Consider the following 13,267-nt stretch of genomic DNA (forward strand, 5'->3'; position numbering starts at 1 on the left):
GCAGAAACATTCTTCCAAAAACGAAAGGTGCTAAAAAAATGACAATAAGATCTTATCTATTGAACATGCTTTCCTTGAATTTCTCTTGCAAAACACTTGGTCTAGGCATAATGTGAAAGAAGCCTGATCAAAACTGCACACTAAAGATAGCTACAGATACCAAAAGGGCTACATCTGTAAACTGAATCCTATCTTGACAATTGCCTATGTCGAACAATTCAGGATATTATTCTGCAAACAAAAAACTCTTCCCCCACAAATGTGTATTAAGACAAGTCTTTATAATCAAGTATATTCTTCACCCTTGAAACAAGTTGGATGAAAACTTCCACCTCTACTTCCTTCCCAAGTTACAAAGTCAGGTTTATCTTTTATTTCTCTCACTGAAGAGATAAATACAACAGCGACACAAATGAAGACTAGACCTTGCAGCCTAACAAGACCACTTAGTTTAAGACATACATGAAACTCTAAAAGATGCTCAGATCATTTATGGCATCATGATAAGAAACTGCACTTCAGTGACACTGTTTCAAACCAATAGGAAAGATACCGTACACCAAGTATTCCAGTATACACAAACAGCCGCAAGCTATTAAAAAGTTCATTCAAGCAAAACAATGCACTGACCGGAAATTACAACTGATCGAACAGTAACCTGCAACTTGACAAGTTGCTCAAACCTTCCACTTCTCAGAATGTTAAATAACTCCTAGTTATCTGAAAAATACCACACAGGAGGACACCAGAAGTCTTTTATAAAAGTACCCACAGGTTCACCCTCGCTCGGAACACTGATCAGTCCTGCGTCAGAAAAGGCACAGAAGTAACCAAAAGGCTTAAAATTCTTGATCTTCCTGAAGACCTTATCTGATAAATCTCAAATGAAGAAACCTGACATTACTATGATTTCTAGAGGTAATAAAAGAAATCTAAACATAATGGAAAGTATTTCAGGCTTTCCCTAATCCTGAATAATCAAAGAAATTGACAAATTCCTTTTTCAGAAACTATTTTACAATGAATTTATATTATTTTCTGTTACAGAAGAATCTAGATTTTAATTTTTTTCTTTTTACCCTTTCAATGCAACCTACCTCCCATATCTGTGTCTGGACTGCCCTTTGTTTTTCCTATCTGCTTCTGCTTTGGTGGTCCTCCTGCCCCTTGCTGTCCCTTTCCATTTCCATTCTGAAGTGTTGCATTGGAAGAATTAACTTTATGTGGTGAAGATGGAGGACTGTTAAGTTTATTGTTAGTATGACCACTGGCTTGTCTGTCTTTTAGTCTCTTCTTCAAGTGTTCTTGCATTTTGAGACTCCTTTCATCACGCTGAATGAAGTTGGTCCTTCCATGAGAACGAGGTTCTACAAAGAAAGGAGAACTTACTTAATCATTCAGTACAATTTGTTAAACAGCTGAGAAACTCTCTGTAAGTTATCAGAGAAGTAGCTAAGGAGAACGAGAACTTGAACACCTCTGGGACTTCACTGTGCTTGCTGTCAGTCTGTAGATGTGTGGAGCTCCATGGCTCATGCAACCTGGGCTTGGTGCACATGGGATGTCCTGAGGAGTTTCACAGCTGATGCTTGGGAGTCTCTGGGCAGCAGAGCAACAGACAGGAAACCTGCACATATTGCCCTGCTCCCTGGCCACAGTCCACCAGACTTCAGGAACCTCACCAGATAAAGAGGTTTTGGACTGGGCTCAAATCAGTGTAAGAGCATAAAGATCAGGTAGTAGGAGAACACCATACCTGGAGGTTTCATTCTACAGCAAAATATACAAAATATCTGCAGGCAAATTTCCATTTTTCCTATTTAACCCATATTCATATTCAGTCACCTTTTCAAAAAGTGTAAGCAAATTTAGGACCCAAACTAACTTTTTAAAACATAGCTTGGGAGCTACTGAATATTTTTACCCTAGACATGAGCCAAAATAGCTTAATTATCAACTTAAGCTTGAGAGGGAGATAATGAATGGTCTTATGTAGTCCAATTTGTGTTAAATGCTTGTTTACATATAATAAGGCTTACAGCTTGACTTAATTCAGTGGTGCCCCCATTCCTCCACTTAAGTATTGCTTCATTCAGTATCTGAATATAGAGTGGACTTACACTTCATCCTCCAACATGGCTTACTGTATTTTTTTTGCTTATGTATGTTTTTTCTTTCCAGTCATATCTGATCTCTGTTCAGTCAAAAGAATGCATTCAAGCACCAAATTAAATGCATTTTCAAAAGAACTTCATGTCAAGGCTGTGACCAAACACAGCAGCTTTGAACAGCACAACTTTAGAGAAAGGCAGAAGAAATCATTGGGGCATTTATAGTAACAAAAGTAAAGATCCATGAAGAACATACACAGTATTAGAACACTTCTAAGTTAAAGTCTTAGAACAGAACGGAGGATTTTAACAACACAGGTAAGTGTCAGCGAGTCTGACAACTAGCCCCAAAATCACAGAAACGTGTAAGACAGCTGCTGACAGAACTCGACTGTCTCAATCGAGATGCACCAAGTGAAAGGCCTTCTCGTGTATTTAAACGTGACCTGCGCTCTCACCTTGTTCTTGAAACACGTGTGGTGGTGGATGCTGGTGAATGAACTGTGGTGGCAGCTCTCCTGTCCCTGGAACCGCAGGGTACACTGGGTGAGGGGGGTGAGGGAGCAGAGCATGGTGGTGATGCATGTAATGTGGCACATGGGGAGGAGGAGGAGGAGGAGGATGCATGGAAGGATGGAATTCGGCCGAGTGCGGCAACACCACCACTTTACGAACTCCATTTTCTTCCACCACCTGTCATGCAACACATGAAATTAAGTTAGTACAGTAACGATCTTTTAAATATTGCACATCTGATGAAGAATCTCTACAGTTTATACCCACAACCTGTCTGTCAGGGATACACACAATGAAATGAATTCCAGTGGGAACCCAGCACATGTTACTGCAAAAAACTGGAGTTTGAGGCAATCGGTTTTAGGAAACTGAGCCTCACACACCAAAGTGCTAAGCAATCTGTAACGTATGAATAATGTACGTATATATTTTTTAAACAAGTAATGTGAATTGATCAGGCTGTAATTCCCAGTCCACTTGTAATTGCAGTCAGATGAAGTGCTTCAGACCGACAGCGCTATCATGTGTACAAGTCGCTGCATGTCGTCAGATTTGAGGTACACGTCTGCATACACATTCTTCGCCTGTGGCAAGTACAAAGTGCTACAAGTCAGCTCTGCTGTCTTGTACTATGATCCAACCCAACTCAAATGTCAAAGTATTTCATGTTTGCCCCAGGCTAAGAGAATTCAGATGAGGAACCTGTCTGTGCGTCTGAACTCTAGGATAGAGACGCTAAGACAGCACATGTGTATGTATGCACATGCACGCTTCTAAAGATGTGTCCTAAATTTATAGGCTCCTTCTGTAACCTAACTGCCAGCATGAAATACATTATCTCAATGTATTGCTTCCCCTACAGTACATTAAAAGTAGGTTAAGGTTTAACACAATAACGCTTCTCTAAATCTTAAAACTGAGAAGAGACTTTGCACAGAACACAAGTTTTAGAAGACAAGGTCAAAGAGTAACACCAGAGCAGGATTCACAAGCCAACACACTGAACAACGATGACACTGAAGTACAACAATTTTAGTCTTATCTTTAGTACTCGTGGTGCAGACGAGCAGACTGAGGTTTACAGGGTCCTTTCTCCAGGTAGGTTCATAGTACAGAGAGAGGACATCTGCAATGCCTTGTTGTCACTCTGCAGTTACAGCTCGTTTTGTGTAACTGAGGGATTAAGTTTTCAGCACCTACAGTTCTGACAGGGCCAAAGGCTTCTGAGCTGACCAGAAAGAAAAATCACCAGGTCGTATTCCAGTTTGTTTCTTCTGCCACAACACAGAAGCCCACTGGCAGAAGATTCAGACTGTACCTAATGAGAAGTCTGACTCGGAAGCAAACTAGACTCTATTAAATCCTATTTAAAGACAGACAACAAATTGTTTTCTCCCTTACACAAGAGATTAAAGAGGTATGAGCAATGCAATTTGAAAAATAAAAATAAATCAATAACAGAAAAATGTTCATCATTAAAGGCAAACTGACACTTAAAAATTAATCAAGGCCCAGTAGGAAAATCAGGCATTTTTCTTAGATTGGCTTAAAATCAGTCTGCAGCTTTATACCTCCTCCCTTCTACACCAGCCATCTCCTCCTAGTTGCATTTCAAAATGCAAATCCAAAATGCTATTAATCAGGGCCTTACAGTGCTTTAGGATTAACAGAGATGGATCATGCAGCCAGCAGAAAATACTATCTGTGGATGCAAGTGGGGGGATGCTTCCCAGCTGCAGGTGGGTGTACACAATTGAGATGCAAAAAAGTGATTTTATTAAAATGTAATCCATGAAGTAAATCCGTTTAAAGGAAGCAGGCAAAATGTTTGTCCTGTTAGCTCCTTTGAGATCCCCTCTTACAGCATATTTAGTTTGGCTATAAGAGATCACTGTAGTGTTTCCGAGTTGGCCAAGAAGGCATTACGGATGTTGAAACACTGCTTATGCCAACAGTGCATGTTGAAAAGCTCCTCAGCAAAAGATAGAGCAAACTAATGAGAAATTATTCTTCTGAAGGGAAATGGAATGTGTCCACTCACAAACTGCTATGACAAAGTTCAGCTGTGAGATGACCTCAGAGTCGGCTGATTTGTTAGCAATTCTCAACAGACTTTAAATGGAAGAAAAAAATTACAAGAGGTCATTTAAAACTAAGCTTACACTGAATACACTGTTTTAGAAACAACATGGGGGGCTTTTTGCTTCATCAACAGAACTAAATGCACCACTTGAAGTACATCACATTCTGTAATATACCACATGCTATAATACACACAAACCAAAGTCATAGCAAATTCTGATGGCTATGTTAACTCAATTTTATGTATAGATATTAAACAGGACACATGGCACAAATTCAGGTAGAAGGGATACATTAACATAGTGGTTTTTTCAGTCCAAAGCTGCTATGCCCCCATCATCCACTACCAAACTGCTTCGTTCTGCTTTGGCAGAAGCCAAGGTATTTATCTTCAGGCTCCTCCAGACAGATCTGGGAGCAGAAAGTTGAAGTCTCATCTACTGACAAGAACAGCGTAAGTACCTCAAGCTCTGATGTACAGTTTGTTTCAAACTTGTCTGTCCCTGTCATAATGACCAAGGGACAATAAAACAACCCCCCTAGTTTCATGTGACAGCAAACACATAACAAATATATTTTTCAGTTTGTACACCTCAGCATTTGCCAGGGCTTTGAATACTATTTACATGGAAAACTCAATTTCATACTGATGTATAAATTATCTGGCAGACCTTTCTTCAGGGTCTTCATGGAAGTACCTTCTTATAATAGAAGCACAAAATGCAGACAGTTGTATGCAAAAAGACAACTGCCTGGGAGCTCAAGAATATACAGTTACGAGGTTTTCAAGCTTCCTCAGAAAACCCCACATTTTGAACATCACTAAAAAATAAGACCCCAACTTGTTCTGTTTAAACCTTTGTTTTTAATTACTTTCCTTTAAAAAGGCATCAATTAAAATGTAAACTGAACTGGTAACTTCAAGTGTCTCTAATAACAGTTCAAATACCACAGGCAGGTCTGACCTGCTATGACTTCACAGAGGAGTGGAAAACCAGCGAGGATGGAAAAGTAAAGCTGGGAGAGAAGCCCAGAGTCCTGCTCATTTCACAGGCACATGTCAGTGGCATTACCACTCCTCTTCACACTTCTGCTCTAATAGCAGGGTGTTTTGCTCAATGTTAAGCAGATCAGAGCTAGTAAAGAAAGGCACATTGAAAACTCTGAATAGAAAAAAACTGAATTATGAGAAGATGTTAGAGAAACATCTTTTGCAGTCCAGGAAAAAAAAAATGACCTAAGGATGAAAGAGAGAATGATACTGGTGTACGACCCTTATAAACTCCATGTAAGAAGCATGAATCTCCAACCCACAGTATGCACGAGACATGTTCAACTGCGATGCTGCCACCAGCTATGCTCCCACCACACTGTTTCTAGCAGAGCTAAGCACAGGATGTGCTTAGCTACACTCATCACTCCTCTGACACTGGCAGGTTGCTGTCAGCTGGGACTGTTCATATGACCCAGGCACCTACTTTCACCTTGAAAACAGGACTGAAGAAAAAAATCAAGATGTGGATCCTGTTAATGGAGCGAACAGACAGCCAACTCAGAGCCATCTGCTATCTTACTGAAAGTCATCTTGTACTGCCTAGTGGCACTATTATAAACAAATCCTGAAAGCTAGACCAAATTTTACTATGTGAACAGAAGGCGAGAGAGCCTACACTGAAGTGAAAAAGCTGGTAAATTCAACGGAAAAAAATATGAGAAATGCTTTTAACAGCCGTTCCAAATAAAATAATCAACAGCCTTATTGTTAAAAAGCTACACCCACAAACATACTGAAACAGGAGAAGAAATTAAAGTTTACCTGAGATACGTAACCGGGAGGCACAAATATAGGCGGCATAGAACCATTTGGTGACATCATAGGAACGTGTGCTGGACCTGAGAAGTAACAAGGTGCCACTTTTTAACAAATGAGGCTTTTACCAACTCAAGGCACCTTTTTTCCCCAAGGTGCTGTCTCACTTTGGTGCCTGAAAAGCCGGCAACTGCATCCAACTGTATTTACGGAGCTAATTTTAGACAGGCAGGTTTAGAAGCCAGGTTTAAACTATCCTATTAAAAGGTCAGTTTGGAGAGAAACTTAAATAATTGGGATTGAGAGTTCAAAAAAAATTAAAAAGTGACTGTACCAAGTTTCCATCAAGAAAAATAATGCAATTTATGTCACTGAGGATACTTCATTTTCACATTCAAGATATAGATGAACTACCACTTAATAACTTTCAGAATTTTAGATAATATTGCTGACTGCAAGTATGGATGTACCTTTATTCTACAAAAAGCACAGGTTATACTTATCCCAACCATGGCACTTATACAGCCAACAGCATCTATTTAACTGTACAGAAATCAGCTTAGATAAATTTTAGTTCTTGTTTTGTGACAAGAGTTAAAAGTCTGCATAAACAACACTGGCACCACAGGGATGCTGACAGCTGGTCTACCAACTTTTTTCTTTTAAGTAAGAATAGCTTATTTTTCACATCAAGCTGAAAGAAAGCATTCCTGTCTGGGATTTGATGTAAGCAGAACAGACACACTTTATATAATATTATTTGAAATGATAAACAAGTATTAAAAAAATTGAAGTATTGATAAATTCAATTTGACTTACAAGAAGTATTTTGACCCAACTGAGATCTGGAGTTCTGTCACTTACCCAGAAGGTAAGAAGTAGGTTGCAGCCACACACAGAGGGGTAGCAGTGCTTCCCACAACAGCAGCAGACTGCTAATGCCGCTACCTTACAGTAAAGGGAGGTCACAGAGCAGCTGTTCAAGTTGTTTAGATTAGTGTGGACTAAATCCCATGTAAATTCAGGTGTTAATATTCTGGGAAGACACTTATTCAAGGATCATCACAAAACCAGTTGAAATGCCAGCCTTTTGTAAACCAGTAGCAAAGTGTGCAGAGATGCAGGGAATCTCAGCAATGTCTCCTTTGTGCTTTAAGTACAAACTGAAAAATCTGATTTATTACACTGCAGAACATATAAAACCACACCTGACGTTACAGTAACAAACACCTGCAGTGATTCTGTGAATCAAAATATTTGGAGTCAGAACTTCAGTTTTTCGTTTACCTTGAATACATTGAATGTGTCCATCTTCAGTTGTAATTGTAAATGTTTCACCTGGGTTCACCTGCACAAGAATAACCTGTAGGAAACAAAAGAGGTGTTTTGGTTTTTCTTTTTTATTCTAGAAATTACCTACATGGGAAAAAAAAACAACTCTTCGTTATGCCCACATGTTAGATTAAAACAATACAGCTTTGGCTACCTTAGAGGGTAAAAAAGCAAGATGAGAAACACTGATGGGTAGAATTGAAATTTCGTAATACTTTGACATAAAATCATTGGCTTTGCTGAATCAGGATTTTTCTCTGATTACAACCAGAAGTGCTTCTCTTGATACACTTGAAATCATTGACTTAGGTTCTGTTTTCAGTATTTTCACACTGCTTTTTCTTCTTCTACTGAAGCAATAAATTACCTAAGACTCACCTCACTTCCCAAGCTTTGCCTGTGAGATTATTTCAGTTTCAGGGCTAAACTGGCAGTCATGACTCTATGCATATTAAAAAAAAAACAGAACCCAAAGAAAAACAAATAAATACAGAATCAAACAAACAGAAACAAAACAAGCCACAAAGAAAAAAGATGCTTTGCTCAAAACTCAGCCATGTTTTTTCACCGAAATCATTCAGGTATGTATTTTGACAACATATTCTCTGATGCTATGAAGTAACTTGAGGGTGGAAGGAGGGCAGAAGAGGTGATGAAGCGCGTCATGCCTATCATCTCTGCTCAACTGCTCCTGAAAAATCAGGAGAATTTTCTCACGTTTGTGTAACCCTGTCACTGAAGAAACACAACTAACAGTGAGATTCTGCAGGTCAGTGTGGACACACCTGCATTCACTTTCACCCTAATCCATGCACACATCTGCCACAAGTGCTTCTACATCTCCAGTGATGGAGCTCTGTAAATTCCCCAGGCATCTGCACCATGGTTTCACCGTCACCATCATCACAGTTTTTATTATCTAACTTCAACATTCCCTGATTCAACCTGAAACCTTACTCTATGTCTTAACCATCAACAAAATAAAGAATAAAACACCAATAAAAGATTGCTTTCTGTGATTTAGATGCCATACCCTGTATATGAATCCTTTGGGGATTTTTACCTGCCTTTTTTTGGAAACCATGCAACACTGATGACTTCCACTTGCAGTCTTTATCCATCCCCCTGCAGACCTTTTCCTAAAGGACCACTGCGAAACCCACTGTTCCTCATGTTAAGCTGGCTACCTAAACACAGTATTTTGCACTTGCTGCCAATTTTCTAGATTATCTTTCAGTAACCAAAATAATTTTAGTCTTACAAGATACTTGCCATTCCCCCTATTTCCTATCAGCTGCGAATTTGTTAAGTACGCCTCAATTCTATTACAGTGGTCATTACTAAAAAGACCACTGAAAAGAATGAGACAAAAAGATCTTGTGGTCCCTCACTCAACCTCTGCTTTCTGACAAACTCCACTGACTACTCTTTTCCAGAGAGTTTGCCAAGTCACTTAATGCTGGCATTAACCAAAGCACTCTTCTCCAGCTAATGGAGAAGTAATGGAGTAAGTGCACACACACCAGTTTCCTGAAGTTACGGCTGACACCTCCCACTTTTCTCTCCCTCTACTCTTGAGGGTGCAACTTCCACACAGAAAGAGACTGAGGTTTGCACAGATCTGTTAAACTCTTGTATGTAAAGCGGGACTGAAAGAGGCAGACTGATAAACACCATTTAACACCGATTTTGCAGCTCCTGCATGTTGCTTTTATTTTAATATCTTAGCTTTTATTTTTTAACAGGGGATGCAGAAGCACGTACGAACACAGACCCTGTGCCAGTGAGTTCACAGTACAGGAGAATTTTACTTAGGTAGATGAGTTCTGGACATAACTAGAACACCAAAAAAACACCTAGCCAGTAAGCAATACTTATCACTGGCCTTATCACATCAGAAGGCCAGATGACAGGTAATGCTTTTTTAAATGACACAATTAAGAGACTGAAACTTAAGCAGATCTGTCGTTTCAGTATGTAAGTAAATGTATTACTTCAATGCTACTGAACTTGTGTAAGTAAAGAGAGAAGCAATGATAATCATTTACAGAACACTGACAATAACGGGGTGGGGCTTTGCCAGAGCACAAAGAACCAGGACAGATGAGGTCTGCTGTGAACAGCAGCTGCTGGGGATAGGGCTCCACAGGCAGGTATTAAACCCACAGCAAGTCTCATCTTCCAAGGCAAGAAAATTCAGAGGTAGGAGAGGGATCCTTTTAAAAATTCAGAGCCTCTGCATGTGTCAGATCTTCAGAATGGATTTCAATTAACTGAAATTCTCACAAACAGTTCAGGAAACTATTAATTGAAAAGGACCAGTGAAAAGGACTGTAAGCAACTGGTGTAATCAGAGAGCAGTTCAAAGACTGGAATTTCAGGAATGCATGGGGCAATGTCTTAGGAGGAATGACTCACTCCAATTAATGAAGCAAATGGAGTTCCATCTACCTTCCTCCAAGGAAAATTTCCAGGAAGCTTGAGTGTTTCTAACAAGTCAGTCTAAGCCAAGTCAGACGACAATAGTGCTGGGAGTCAGACCTGCCAACACCTTCAAGTGTCCTGTGCATCCAGTTCAGAACCAGGAGGATCAACACAGATGAAGCAGTTTTACATCTGAAAACAAACTCACTGTACAATACTCTGTAATCAGCCTATCCTCTACAGCACTGGCAGCAAAATAACTAAAAATCATCTGCATTAATAAAGCTGCTAAACCAATTCCCTATTTAAAAGCAAGCTTGAAAATGTGAGACTGTGGCTCACAAGCCTGTCTAGAGGAAAGTGCCACAAATGACAGCAGCAAGTGTGCTGGGCAACTGAAGGATGGCAGAGCGACATAGATGACAACATCACATCATTGTTTATATACAGACACATTAGAATGAGAAATGTTGGCACATTAACATAAAATCATGTTCTTGGTCCCATGAAGACTTTTCACTAGACAGTCTAATTCATAATTTCCAATATAATTAAAAGTCTTGGAGTCTATCAGTCTTCAGATCTACTCTCCAAATGCCATTTTCCCACTTACCTCACCCAACTGCAAACAGTCTCCACTAGGTTCTGAAAATTCCAATGCTGTCACCTTCTCCTGGATCACTCAATACACACTCGTTCTCTACACACTGATCTATAACACGACATGCTATACAAATACAGCCACAGAGATAGTGCCCAATTAGATCTATTTGATCCCTTTTCCTCATGTAACATGAAACGTTCCCTAATGAATAACCACACAGCTGGTCAGTGTCTAGTATTTCACGTTGCTAATGCTAGAACTTCAGAAATAGCTTCAAGACTCTATAGCTTTACTTATTTCAAAATGCAGTTATTGTGCTTTCATCTCCAGAACCTGAGGAACAAATGCAGAGTAAATTTTTTTAAACAAAGCTCATTTTTCCAAGTATACTACAACTGAAACAATGCACACCTCTCCTCCCTCTCCATCTGTAATAATTACAAAGTAAAGGGTATCTCATTTAAAACTTCCCAGTATTCATGGTCTATCTGACCCTTAACAATTCATGATTTTGTTGTACTCTGTTTATCCACTCTATATTCAAACATGCCAAGGTCTTCACTGTCAGAATCACAGAATGGTTTGGGTTGGAAGGGAACTTAAAGCTCCTCCAGCTCCAATCCCTGCCACAGGCAGGGACACCTTCCACTAAAGTAGGTTGCTCCAAGCCCCATCCAACCTGGCCTTGAACACTGCCAGGGATGGGGCAGCCAGAGCTTCTCTGGGCAACCTGTGTCAGTGTCTCACCATCCTCACAGTGAAAAACTTCCTCCTAATAGCTAATCTAAACCTACCTTATTTCAGTTTAATTATTAATTAATTAAATTATTAATGAAGATACTTAGTATCAGGAAGCCAAGGTCTTTCATTTCCCTGCAACAGACTAATTAGTTTAGAGCACAGCAACCACTTGCTAATCTTTATTATTTTACAAGAGCTTTAAGAGCTTTCGAAACTGTAGCACTGTATTAAAGCCATATATTATATATTCCTTCTACTCTTTGATTTTGTAGTTTAATTTTAAAACACTTACATGTATGTAATAAGCAGTCCTTTTAATCTGCAACATTTCCACTATATTCACGAGGAATTATTTTCTTCTCTATATCTGCACTTCTATTTTACTGATCATATCAATGCTGAGAACCACCTGCTTTTCTAACTTCAGTATCATAGATCCTTTAATTCAAGCCTCTTTTAGCCATCATACATGCTGTGCAACAGTTTTTCATCTGTTCTGTTTTCTACTGTATACCTGAATGTCAACCCCTCTACTACCACCGCTATCACAGTATTACATGACTTATATGAAAATGCTCTGGATTTACTTGCCTGTTGTATGCTGTCTCCATTAACCATATGAGGTAGAAGTGGCACTTCATTCAGTATAGGTGTAGCTTCTAATGGAGGCGGCTGGTCGGCCATCATGTCTGAAAAGCATTCATTGACAACTGCTTAACCACCTGCCAAAACAGAGAGTGCCAGTGTCGGTTATGTCTTTGCCCTCCACCGAGTAATTAATTCTCTATTTTGCCTAACTTGGCAACAATATTTCAGAAGAAAAACAAAGCAGTGCCTTCAGATTTTTGTGTTTTTTCTTCCTTCTTCCACAAAACAAAGTCAAACACTTGCCCACTGATATTAATCAAATCCTTTAATGAGAGAAGAACATTTGAAAACTCAGTAGGAAAATATAATCAGAATTCAACATTCTACAACTCTCCCCCCAAAATGTTCAAATAAACTGATTTTAACTGTAGGCAATACTTACTATAAAATGCCCACTCTGAAAAACTTGTGCAAACTGACAGTCTTAAAAGCATGGAGGGGATCACGTCATCAATCCAAGTTCTTCACAATGGAGTCTACCCATGTAGTCTGATACATTATCCTACTTTTCAAGCAGTGAATCAAAGCAACACGTATCCTCCTTTAAAAAATAATGCTCTTCAAATATGCATCATGCATGTACAACTTGACATGCCACGAGTGATGAAACGGGTATGTAAGTGAAGTAATTACACAGTAGCATAACTCACACTTATACAGCACTTTCTTCCTAATTTTGTAGTTACAATTTCAAAATTGCCTGTACTCCAGAACCCAAGGTTCAGGCCAAATAATACACACACTGCACACACATTTCAGTGTCTGTGATGATCAAAAAAGCCCCCAAACCATGCAATTTCCTTAATGTTGCAACATGTCAATACAAAAGTCTGACACAGTGGAAACGAAGCTCAAGGCAACACAAGAGTAGAGTACTTTGTACAAGCGTCTTTGACTAAATGCAGAACTGCACATGGAAAAGTGCTGCACAGCTTTGGGCTTCTAGTGAATAATGTGTAACTATACAAGTCAAAATACAATCCAAATGTCAAAATACAA

At 39.3% G+C, this 13,267-nt stretch overlaps 1 protein-coding gene across 1 annotated transcript in view; it reads right to left on the minus strand.

Annotated features, from left to right (window-relative positions):
- Positions 1–13,267, minus strand: part of LOC133265296 (fibronectin type-III domain-containing protein 3a-like) — a 46,216-nt gene that overhangs the window by 16,365 nt on the left and 16,584 nt on the right. Inside the window, exons 3-7 of the mRNA XM_061445663.1 lie at positions 12,212–12,342; positions 7,807–7,882; positions 6,526–6,602; positions 2,570–2,804; positions 1,098–1,367 (exon numbers count right to left, since the gene is read on the minus strand). Coding sequence (XP_061301647.1) covers positions 1,098–1,367; positions 2,570–2,804; positions 6,526–6,602; positions 7,807–7,882; positions 12,212–12,307 — 754 coding nt within the window. The 5' untranslated portion in view covers positions 12,308–12,342. The remainder of the gene's footprint in view (positions 1–1,097; positions 1,368–2,569; positions 2,805–6,525; positions 6,603–7,806; positions 7,883–12,211; positions 12,343–13,267) is intronic.

This window comes from Pezoporus flaviventris, unplaced genomic scaffold (assembly GCF_033815535.1).
Source record: "Pezoporus flaviventris isolate CSIRO_AGI_PZ_B2104156 unplaced genomic scaffold, CSIRO_AGI_Pfla_v1 ptg000005l, whole genome shotgun sequence".
NCBI lineage: Eukaryota > Metazoa > Chordata > Aves > Psittaciformes > Psittacidae > Pezoporus > Pezoporus flaviventris.